General features: G+C 36.6%; 1 protein-coding gene across 3 annotated transcripts in view; it reads left to right on the top strand.

Moving 5' to 3' along the window:
- The window catches only part of rab27b (RAB27B, member RAS oncogene family), a 97652-nt gene extending 85438 nt beyond the window's left edge, over nt 1-12214 (top strand). For all 3 annotated transcript variants that reach the window (XM_085278953.1, XM_085278954.1, XM_085278955.1), the window contains 4 exons: nt 224-312; nt 2617-2720; nt 2918-3041; nt 4829-12214. In XM_085278953.1, coding sequence (XP_085135079.1) covers nt 224-312; nt 2617-2720; nt 2918-3041; nt 4829-5015 — 504 coding nt within the window. In that variant the 3' untranslated portion in view covers nt 5016-12214. The remainder of the gene's footprint in view (nt 1-223; nt 313-2616; nt 2721-2917; nt 3042-4828) is intronic.
- Nucleotides 12215-12521: the final 307 nt, after the last annotated feature.

The following is a 12521-nucleotide window of genomic DNA, read 5'->3' as shown; positions in this document are numbered from 1 at the left end:
AAAACAAAGGTGCACCAATCACCTTATAGAGATACTTATTTTTCAAGGTTGAGGAAGGTTGACAGTTGTAATGGTCAGTTTTGGGTCGACTGATTTAAATGTCATTGTTTTTGTTTGTTTGTTTGTTTTTAATTGCAAGTCTTGTAATATACACCAGGTATAAATGACTTTTCTTTCATAAACGGTCATCTCATTTAAAATTGTGCGATTTCTTTCTCCTCAGGTCTACACAGCGTCTAACCCCAATGGGACGACCACGGGTAAAACCTTCAAGGTTCACCTTCAGCTCTGGGACACAGCTGGACAGGAAAGGTAGGCCACTTATCCCATTAGGACAAAATCTTTTTCCTAACAGTTAGTCGGTTCACACATCACTGATGGCATCGTGGATTGTGGGCTTAAGACTCTCCGTGATTCTACAGGTCATAAATGCCGGGTGGGGCTGATGGATGGCATCAAGGCTTTAAATATGTGTTAAAGCACCAGTGCTTAAAGTTTTTGTCTTAAAGTCCTCTGCCTATTACTCTGGGTATGTTTTTTGTGTTACAATCTTTAATCATGAAGCAGTAGTAACAAGCATTGATGAAACCGATGCAGTCATACAGCTGACCTTTAGGGCCAGTTTTACAACTGTGGATATCCCACTGGGGTTAGATGGTGTGTAGACTTGAGGTGCAACAAACTACAGTTTTAGCTGTCATTGCACAATTGACCCGAGGAATTGACTTCCAATTGATTGGTCAGTCATTACTGATTGGTTGAAGCTCACCAAAAGAAAATGCAATAATGCCAAAATGAAATCACCAGGGACGATATCAAAACAGATAAATGGTACAATGAAAAACGTTTTAAAAAGTTTATAATTGTAGAGTAGTAAAGTTTATTTCAGAAATCTAGATGGAGAATCAACAGAGCAGTATTTATGGCTGCATGTGTCAGTCATGCATGTGTGGTCTTTAATTGGTCCCGACCTCGATCTGTTGAATCTGTTTATAAAAGCCCGATGACTCACCGCAGGATGAGTCTGTGTTAGTTACATAATTTTAATTGCATTTATTCTGCCCAGTGCAACAGATTCCGCATGATCATTTATTCAAGCGGTTAAAGTCATTATTCCACCTGTAAGCAGGCTGCGGTGGAGACACCTCTGATATCTGCTGCTTCATTCCGATTGTTTGCATCTTAAATATTGCTCATAAGTAATGTTTATACACTCGCTGTTGTCACACCCAGAAGCACAAGCATGTCTCAGAATATGCACTTCAGCTGGGGGAGCCCCATTACTAACTTGTGCGGGTAGAAACGGACATGGCACACATCTATTGTTTTTCTGTATTTAGTGCTTGAACACAGGTGAAATTACAGCTCATATATTTTACTTTAACAAAGTTATAAGCTGATATTGATCAAATTGAAATCAATGTTTCTGTTTTGTGCAAGAAGGTTTCATAGAATTATTCATCGGAATAACAGATTTTTGGAAATGGTTGGCGACTACAGATTTTCAGCTTAAACACTGATATTGCAAAATGTTAGAATGTCATGTTTAGACCCCCAGAGAACAATCCAGGACCATGTGGCAACCATCCATTACCAGGGAAGAAAAATGTGTATTCCCCAACCGGTTGTAAGTTTTTACCCTTCAAAGTAAAAGTTGCACCTTTTCAAAATGTTTGTTTGGTATGAAATGGGGCTTCTGATTTAAAAAAAACAAAAACAAACAAACACTACAGCTTGCAGTGGAAAATGGAAGCATTGGTGTCCTCCGTGCAAATTACGGGTGACTAAGGCAATCTCCTAGCAGTGTGCAAGGTTTTCAGTGCAGCACTGTCTTTGTGACCAGTTTCACCTGGTGACAGCCAGCAATCTCCAGATGTAGAGCAGCAAAGGTCTATTTTTTTTTTTAAATATTTTGACAGACATTAGTAAAATATCTATTCTGAGAGTTTAATTTGGGCAAATGTGACATCCTGTGCTGGAAAATGAAGCATGGAAGTGCAACAAACTGCATTTCTAATAGCCCTAAGTTCAAACGGACAAGTTAAAATGCCCAGCTCATCATTAAACTGAAGGCATGTTTACAGCCTGGTATGAAAAATGAATAGTTTGATTTGTGGCCAAAGATCTGAAATGTTGCTATACACTGATACAATGCCAAACACTAAAAGGAGTTGGTAAAGACCCAGAACACAGCTGACACAATGTGAGTATTTGATATTTATCAGCTGGCCTAAAAGAAGGCTACAAATCAACAAAACAGAACAATACAGTGTTGCTCTGTGACTGCTTTCAGGCATTTGCTCTCAATTAAAAACATGATGTGCCCAAACATTTTTAAATTAATCAATTCAGGTTTCACACTTGTTTTGGGTTTACGTAGTTATTGTAGGATTGTCTATTTTTTTACTGCAGCACCTTCTTGTGGCTGTTAAAAGAACTGCATCTGTGGACACATCAATTCTAGCCTCGTCTGTTCATAAGGCTAGCAGTTAATGTGATTGGGTGGCTTTCACATTCGGGATATTGTGCAGTATAATACAATTAAGACATTTTTAGAAACCCTTTAAAAAATACACATTGTCATATCTGTACTCTTTAAAACTGTTTGTGTTTCAGGTTCCGCAGCTTGACCACGGCCTTCTTCAGGGATGCTATGGGGTTCCTGCTGATGTTCGATCTCACCAGCCAGCAGAGCTTTCTCAACGTCAGAAACTGGATGAGTATGTTTACTAGAATCTGCTATCAAAACATTTCAGTCCAACAATGTTCAGCTCACTGTTAAAATATGTAAAAGGCTGATGACTAATGTATTGTGAAAGCATGAAATAGCAGTATAACAAAACATTTCTGTTTGTTTGAAGTTCCTCTGATACATCAGTTTTTCTTTATTTACTTTTTAATCTGTATTCATTTTCAGGCCAGCTACAGGCGAATGCTTACTGTGAGAACCCAGATATTGTTTTGGTAGGGAACAAGGCGGATCTGGCCGACCAGCGGGAGGTTCAGGAGAGACAGGCCAAGGAGCTGGCCGAAAAATACGGGCAAGTTTATTTGTCATGTACATTAACCGTATGTATTAGTAGATATTAAGACCACTTCAGGTGTTGAACAGTGATATTTTATTTATTTATTTATTTTTTGTTACTGTTTATCTGAGAGCACACGGTGGCAACTTCTCGTCTGACTTTCACAAAAGAGCTTCTGGCCTCGGTATTACCCTAAAAACATGATGGCTTTAATTAAAAAACAAAAGTTGTTTCCTTAGCGTCTTGTAGAAACTAAGCAGCTGTTTTCATATCAATGGACACTTAAGGTATTTACAATTAAAACTATATCTTGCACTTATACTTAAGTCTATATGCACACACTAAATACTGTTGATGTTTATTTATCTAGGAGAAAAACTGCATTAACTTAAATTTCAATTGACACTGTTTCCATGCTTGACCTTGTACAGTTGGATCCTTACCCCTCCACATGTCCTCAAGTTACTAATACCGTAAACACTTTGTCCTACGTTACTGGTATGGCTGCAGGTATTTATAAAAGTAAAAGGAAGGTGTGCATCTCTCAGCCACGTGCAGGCAAGAAACAATTTGCACAATTAAAATCTGACATTTAAATTAACATACTGTAATGTTCCGATGTGCTTCAGATCTCTGATCCACATTAATATTTGACAGGCTTTAGAACACATTGTGTAAATATGACGTGATAGAGAATAAGAAAAGCAAATATGTAATAGTGATTTTTGATGTTACATAACTCCATATCTCATATATATCTTGTAATAACCACCTGTTTTACACCTCTGTTCTGCTCTATTGCATTAAAATAACATTAATGTGGCTCAGAAACATGTGGGGCTTTGGCCGAAAACAACACTCACTTTTGTACATCATGTATGATTGATATAAATACTTTATTTTGTTAGCATTGATAATTTTCTTTTATAGAATATCATTGTTAGGATTATTGTGATCATCAACATTGCATGTTTATGAATAGATGGTACACGGTTTTTCTGTAACAACAGACGACTTCCTGTTAGATGAGGTAAAAACCCACAAAGTTTTGCTCACGGAAGTAATATAAGTAAGTTCTGACATAAACGAGTAAACCTAAAAAGCTTTGTTGATGCAAGTATAGCAAAAATTGCAGATCCTAAATGTGCTGGTATAGATGGTTAAACTAACCACTTCAAGCCTTCAAGTGTTTTCCAGCTTTGGTTAACCACCTGAAGTTGTTAAACATACTTAGGAATACAGTAACACATGACCTCTCCCGCAGATGCCCATAATAAACTGACAATAAGCCAAACATTATCATATGTAAAGCACACACTTCACGTTTTTTAATGCATATCACAGTTAGCAGATATCTAGAATTGCAAACTAGTCTTTCTGCAGTTCTGTTGTCCAGCGTAGAATTTATTCCTGTAAAGTTCTGTTGATCAGATGGTTCTGAACGACACTGTCTCTCTGGATTGGTCCTGTTTCAGACAGTTAGCAGATTGATGGGCCTTTAAAGTTGTTTCGGTCTTCACACCTGCACTTTTTTACCATATGGTTACAAGTACAAGAACTTATCACTGAATACATGCTGGATATACTCAGTATTCACATTATTTTAGCTCATTAATTTACTCAATGCAAAATGCATAGTCCACAGGTTATACTTCAAAATCTTCCTCAGCCTTTCGACCAGTTTAAAAAAAATCTTTTTTTAAATTCATGATGGTTGAAAATAACACAAATACAAAGGAAGGTGAACAAGTGAGGTGCATTTGGAAAAACATTGGTTTAAGTTGCAGATTTGTTCTTTGCAGGATCCCGTACTTTGAGACGAGTGCAGCGACAGGAGCAGATGTGGACAAGGCGGTTCTAACGCTGTTGGACCTGGTCATGAAGAGGATGGAGCAGTGCGTCGACAAACCCCCTGCCGAGCCTGCCAATGGGAACGGGGCCACAAAGCTTGGTGATGCACAGCCGAATGCTAAGAAATGTGCATGTTAGATGAAGAGGCGATACAGGACAACAACCAGTCAGTGCTGCTCTGTCGTCTGTCCTTCTTCTCACCACATTCCTTCCTCTGTTTACTTTATCCTTGTCATTTTTGATAGCATGTCTCTTCATTGTTTCATCACCCCTGTGCTCTTTAAAGCTAACATTTAGCCATGTTCTCCTATTTTGGTTCTTTTCCTCCCTTTATGCTTACTTGTCCTCCCTAATGTCATTCTGACAATGAAAGAACTCTATCCCCCTCTAATGGACTCTTACGGTAATACAGTCTCTGTTGGTCTGCCTTTAGAAGGAAATTAAAACAGGAGGGGACAGTTTCATCACTGTCAGACGCATAATGTGCCTAGTTAAAAACATGCACCCTGGGAATAGGCTCTGCACGCTCCCAATTTAACTGCTCGCAAGTGCTTTGAATGATTTAACAGACCTAAACAATCAAAAAGACGCATTTAAAAGTTTAATTTGGACTCTTTATATGTTGATCTATCTATTTATGGCCGCAAAATGAGGGGGACTTAACTTTGTTTTTAATCAGTATTGGTCCTCTCCTAAAGTGTTTGCTCCTGGATCACAGTGAGAAATTGTGTGACTGATATGGTTTAATTCCTCTGTTATTTATAATTGTTTTTTTCTCCCCGTTTCACAAAGTGTCCTATGCTGTACCCATATGAGCCACATTTAGTAACTTTTTGATTTTTACATTTTTTTGTCAGGTTTAGACATGGCAGACATTTGCTAATAAATGCAAAATGCTTTTTCTTTTTGTTAATAAAATAAAAAATTTATAGTGCAGCATAACATAAAATAAAATCACCCACTGCTGGCTTCTTTTGTTTCTTTCTCTAGGTAACATCTGATAGTACCCTCTCATGCAGTATGGTATCAGAAACATGTACTTTTTTCCATTGTCACTAATTTTGTTTACAGGTAGTATTGTCTTATATAGATTATAGAAAGTTGCACACTTAATAAAGGGTATAGCATTTGACCTCAATTGTTTGTGACCATATATTATATTTCATTCTTTTACAATGAAGACACAAATTTACCACACAAAAACAACCAAACAGCATGTGACATCAATAATATTTTAAAAATGATGCCGTCTGCTAGCTTGGTAGTGAGCACCATCCAAGCAGATGATGTATCATGTTCCTACTGTTGGTGATTCTTAACGTTCACTTTCTGACCACAATCAGAAAAAATCTATTTAAACACTCCTACATTGTCAGGGTTTTTTTGTTTGTTTGTTTGTTTTTTCAGTGTCCTACCAACTTCAACGTTTTTCATTTTAAAGTTGTTTTTTTTTTGTGGGGTGGGCGGGGGTTTATTATTATTTTTTGTTAAGCCACATCACCTGGTTTTACATGGCAAACTTGAGGTTTTCACTGAAGTAGAAGACCACAAATACTGGCATTTTCCACCTTCTCATATCAAATATTAGCATTTGATAAGTTTAGATATATCCTAGTCTGCTAAGGATTCCTAATATCATTAGAAAAGTTTTTTGGCTAGATTTTATATGTTTGTTTCCATTTCCAAAGTATTAATTAAGAGACAGTTTTTTCAGATGGCTGATGCCATCAACACTATAAAAGATGGGCATAGCTACTTGTTTTGAAGCCTCAAAATGAGTGATTTTGGCATTGTGAAACCAGATGTAGTGGAGCCAAAGTAAGCCATAGTGAGCATATCCTGGATAATCCTCCTTTCTGACATACAGATTGACCAGAATATACAAAATAAACTTAACGTTTTAGACAGTGTGACCCGAAATGAGCAACTGACCTGATAAACTCGGTAGCAAAATGTTGACAGACATGCAGACAGAGGGCCGTTTTCTTTACTTCTACAGAAACTGAAATCTCAGCCTATTGTTGGCCTTTGGAAAGAATGCCATCTTTATTATAGGACTTGTATGGGTATAGCATGACACATGTGCAATAAAGGAAAAAATCAATTGCATATTGATCATTTTAATAGTGTTTATCAGCATAGATGTGTTGTTCCAAAGTGACCTACTGCCTTGACCTTTGAAGCATTATTCCACTGTAGTCAGGCAGACCTTGTTGGAGACGGTCCAGCTGTGCTATTAGATGTTCGGGAGGCACATTGTCATTGTAACTTTCTACCATTTACTTAAAAAGCTCAAAATAAAGTTGTCTGCAGCAACAAATCAACATCCAAGCTCTCTGAATAAATCCTTTCTAATCACAAAAATAATAATAACAGCATAGAATGGGAGTAAAATGCAGAATTAGCTTTATCAGGTGACATGAGATCTTCAGTGCAGCTGATTTTTGATTAGACTTTTTCACATCTTTACATCAGATAATCAGAGAAACTCCAATATGGCTCTGGGCTCCAATTCTGTCCATGACTAATGTTAGATTATATGTTGACCAGTTATTTATTTTACAGTACATGTGAGACATATGTAGTTATTTCTGTTGTCCTGTTTTTGTTCTGTTCTTTACATCCCACGTTCCTGTGTTACGTCATCTAATTTAATTAAATTTAAGTAGCTGCTTTTATATTGATTTACTTTTTCATTGTTTTAGTATTTTTGTGCTCAAAGCATAAAAACAAAAAATCCAGAAACTTTGGTTTTACTCATTTCAGCTTTGAGTTGTCTTGGTTAAATCTCTTCAACCTGGATTTGGGTGGTTTATCCAATTCATCCGAGCTAATCTGCATCTTCAAACGTCATCAGATTGGATGGGAAGTGTCTTCTTTGTGCCTCTCAAAAGATGTTCTGATGGATTAAAATTTTGGCTTGGCCACTTAAGAACCAACAGTGACTTGCCCTGAAGCTTTTCCAGCATTGCAATGGCTCTGTTCTTTAGTTCATTGATTCATGGTATGCTGAAGGATGACTGGATGTCTCAGCCTGTGGTAGAAGCACTCAGTAGTTGGGTTTTCTTCCAAAACTTTTTTTTTATTGGGCAAAAACATGTTGTCACTGTGTTATTAAGTTTAGATTAATCAGGAAATGTATAAATGTAATCCAACAAAAGCGTGTAAAAAGTGAAGTATTTTTGAAGCCTCTACAGTTTTGCATTTATTTTTTATTTTTTGGCTTAGTTTTTTTTTTTTTTTTTTTTTTTTATACTTGATCACAACCTTTTAACTCACTGAGGACAGGAAAAGCCTATGTTTTTGCACCTGAAACACGACAACAGTGGCATGTATTTAGATGCTAATTACAAAATCCACTATATTAAAATGTCAATTTCATCTTTGAGTCAGTGATTTCTTTTTGGGGTTTGTTTTTTTTTTGGTGTGTGTGTGTGTGTGTGTGTGTGTGTGTGTGTGTGTGTTTAAAGTGCAGCTCACAGTTTTCCATAAATCAAATAACACCTTATGTGATCAAAGAATATTGAGGAAAAAAAGATTTGATTGGCTGCTGATAAATGTTGATTTTTGTGCATCAGTGAACCAGCTGAGAAAGTTCAAAGCTGTTCCAACTTGTGGGGGAGTATAGCTGTAGCGTGCTGGGTTTACTGTAGGCTGTCATTCAAAGCAAATCAAAGACCAGGGCTTAACAAATGGGTCATTAGGAAGCAGTATATTTATTATCATTTTCCTTTATTCATTTAGGTAAACATCTCATTAAGATTAAAACCTCTTTCATGAGAGACCTGGCCAACAGGGCAGCAGAAGTTACAATAAATACATACACATAACACTATATCAAGCAAAGAAACAAGTACTATAGCTTAAAATTTTAACCACAAATTGAATCTGACAGTGTGTTAAATAACATTTTTTTCAAATAAATATTTGTTACTTTAGTTTTCTTGACAGCTAAACATATTAATTTTCCAACAACAGATTTCATTGCCATATTGAAGTGCTACTTACAGTATATTTGATTTTTAGATGTTCAACAATAATTTGCTGATAGTATGAAGCGTTGACTCTGTCTCCCAGTTACTTGGCAGAAAATTCTGTCTTTCTGTAGGCTGGTTTGCAGCATTGTGTATGTTTTCTACAGGTGTTATCTTTTATTTTGGTTGTAAATTATGCAGACGTTGTTTGTATGGGTAAAATAGTTATAATGTACAAGCCACTTATGTCTAAAAGTATAGTTGGAAGAGAAACCTCAGTAAAACGAACTAAGTAAATGTGTGGTTATTAGTTTACTCTGGCCCACCTTTTATTCATAAAGCGAGTGATGTTTTAGCAGAAGTCTATCAGCCACTAGAGGGGAGAAGATCGAGTGGCAGTCCTTGCATGTTAGCAGTCAGTAGCCAGATTACACACCTAGCGCATGTAGACAGGAGTTGTAATTCTTTACTCCATTGTTCACCTTCCTCTCAGCTCTGGTTGAGTCTCCTCCATAAATTAAACTGGATTTGTGGCTGTTTAATGTTTGTGTCTTTGTTTTTTGCCTGTCTGCTGTTTGGTGAAATTGTTTGGGCTGGCCAGAGCAGCAAGACCAAACCGGGTAGTAAATGTGCCGTAAAACCAAAACTAAAGCTGAAAGAGGCTAAAAAGCTCCGTACCATGCTGCATAATTGTGAGTTCTCTGTGAGTGTCAGTTTTTAACATAGTCATGTCAAGTTTTCGTTGAAAGAAATTGATGAAAATGAATTATGAGGCAAAACATGACATGCAGTTGCTTAACTACTTTAACTAGATGACATGCAACTTATTAGGACTAATAAAGTTAGGGAAATTGCTTCAATATTGATTAACTTTACAATCGCAATCGCAGCTCGGGTCAAACAGATTAACACTAAAAGTCTTTGTATCTGAGATCTGAACACATCTCCAAATGGGCAAGAATTTTCCTCAACCAATGCCTTTAATTGTGACAATCTTCTAGGACAAATTGTCGGTTTTTACCTGAACCCTTCTTCCAATATTACTCATCGTGTCTTCATTTCAGTCCCACCCCCTCCCTTTTCTTTTTTTCTTTTTTTTTTAAATCTTCCGTCCATCTCTTGCTGTTTTTGACCGTCATTTTCTCCATGAACCTATCGTGTCTTAAGTGTTGTTTTTAAATTCACTTTGAAAGTTTACACTGTTTGCGGTCATGTTGTGCCTGTTATAATAACTCTTCTGTCTGATCCTCTGTAAAGTTTGTGAGCTACTGAATATTTTAATGCATTATTGATTATAGATTATAAATCAGAGGCAAAAGAGAACAGAAGTCAGATGTTTTGGGGTTTTTTGTGTATGTCAGATTTATCAAAACAACAAATCAATCTAAGTACCTCTAAGAGCTTTTATTTTTGGATCTCCTGTGTGTGAATTCTCTCTGATGCCTGCGGTTTGTACTCGTTCGTTCAGTTTTCAATGTGTGTATCGATGCCTGTGTGTTTGTTGCACTGTCAGCATGTTTGACAGTATGAGAACGGATTGACCTGTTCAGTGTTTCTGATGCAGGAGCTGCAAAACATTTGTTGGTTTTATCCAGTTTTTTTTTTTTTTTTTTTTTTGTTTTTTTGTTTTGTTTTTTTGGCTTTGTTTGCTTTTGTTTTGCTTCTTTTCTTTTTTTTCCCGACATGTCAGCTGCGACTTGATACAGATGGCCACTGCGTCTTATAGTCAGCTAAAATGCATTATAAAGGTATCTGATACCAACCACGGTGTGGTGTTTCTGTCTGGAGGAGGAAGTTGCAAATACATTTATCATTGCACATTTATGTTAATATTTTAGTTTCCTTGATAAATTGCTCACGAATTAAACTTACATATATGCATTTTTATCTTGTGGAAGCAGACGTGATTGGCCTATTATATACACTTCTCTGAATTTTGCCTGTGGGAATGTGACTGTCTTGACTGTACTTATTCTACTAAGTTTACATTTTCTGCCTTTTGTTTTTTTTAAACAAATCTCTTTCCCCATGAAAAAAAAACCTTTCAGAAGTGCTCCAAAGCTTGATAAATTATAACAGTGTGTGATGCAGCATAATCCAGCTAAAGTTTAAAATGTTCCTCCAAGTTGATGTTTGAAAATATATTTCATGTATCAATCTTTTCATGTAGTTTGTATGACTTTGATGGATATATACTCTTTCGGAAATCATTAACCTGAATTCAAAAACTCCACTAGGTTCACAAGAAACTGTTCTCACCACACTCGGCAGAGCAGTGTCACCACAGGCCAGGTACAGAAAAGCTGTCAGCATCATTAAGGTGGCACATTTCATTCACTCCCTGGGTTAGGTTACATACCCAAAGTGTGTGGGGCTAAAATGAGCAGGGGTCTGCTGGACGAGGATTTTCAGCAAAGTTTCAGCAAAGCATTGTTTACTTGCTGCTTATTCATCAGAAATTGTTCAGTAAATGACTTTTCCCCCCAACATAGTTTTCAGAGATAGTTGCAGACAGTCAAGTTAAGATAGCAAACGTGAAATAATGGAAAGTCTTGCTGTTCCTGATTGCTTGGCTGTTTCGTGTGCTGTGTCACATATTGTTATATCTAAAGACCATAATGCGCCCAGTGATCTTTAACCTTGTCTGTTGTGCATTGTCTTTTTTGGCAAATTGCCTACATGAGTGAAGAAAAGCATACAAAAAGAACAATTACACAATTTCCATTATTGTGTTCTCATAAACAGACAATATATTTGTCACAAAGTTAGTTTTAAATGCAACCCCTATGTGACTGTGGCGCAAAGTAGGTCCTGTTCTGAGTCAGTAGTAATCACAAAAAGCAAAAAATATAATGTGATAACTCTTTGACTTAGGAAAATAGTTGTGTTATTCTTATGCAATACTCAATGCTGCTTCCATTTCAGGAAAACCTTGTTCCTCACAACAACAAACAAAACAAAACCCAAAGTCAGTCCAGTCATTGAATCTTCTGGACAGGAATGCCCTGCCGTGGTGTTGACTATCAGACCAAAATCAAGATTTTATGGTGAAATAACCAAACCTGCCTGAACATTTGACCAAAACTTTGAGAATTTTTTTTTGTGAATCATTTTCTTGTCATGATTTTACTTGTGTTGCCTTTGACACGATGCTAGTTTTGTTTGTAACAGTTATAAAATGTAAAAAGGAACAAACAAAAAAAAAAGCAAAAAGGTTTTGAGAGTGTAATAAGCCGGAACTGAACGTGTATGTATTGATGAGTATCTTTGTCAGTTGTTTGCATTTTATCTAGCCGAAGCGTTTGTTATAGATTGACTTTGCAACTTGAGAGCTGATTAAAAATGAACTTAGTACTATAATAACTTTCTGATGTTTTTGTCTTTGATTTGTAGTCATGCTAGGTTAATTGATACAAATAGGAGTTTGTTAATGCTTTGTGAATCACGTCCTCATAGATATCACTGAGCTTCTTTCAGGGGGAGAAGCTGGAAGTCCCCAGTTTGGTGAACTTGTTTATATTTCCTTGAAGTAAAGACTACTTTTTTCTTTCTTTCGTCACTTATAAGCATAGAAATGTCTAGCTTCATAATGGTAAATCATGCAATGGCAGAACCTACCATTCATGGGGTTTTTTTGTTTTTTCAACATTACATTAGCTCTTGTAATTCA

This window comes from Mchenga conophoros, linkage group LG7 (genome assembly GCF_057382185.1).
Source record: "Mchenga conophoros isolate Kocher_MC1m ecotype Shallow Benthic linkage group LG7, M_conophoros_male_GT1.1, whole genome shotgun sequence".
Taxonomy (NCBI): Eukaryota; Metazoa; Chordata; class Actinopteri; order Cichliformes; family Cichlidae; genus Mchenga; species Mchenga conophoros.
Note: the sequence above shows the minus strand (reverse complement) of the source record. Positions and strands in the feature narration are given on the sequence as shown.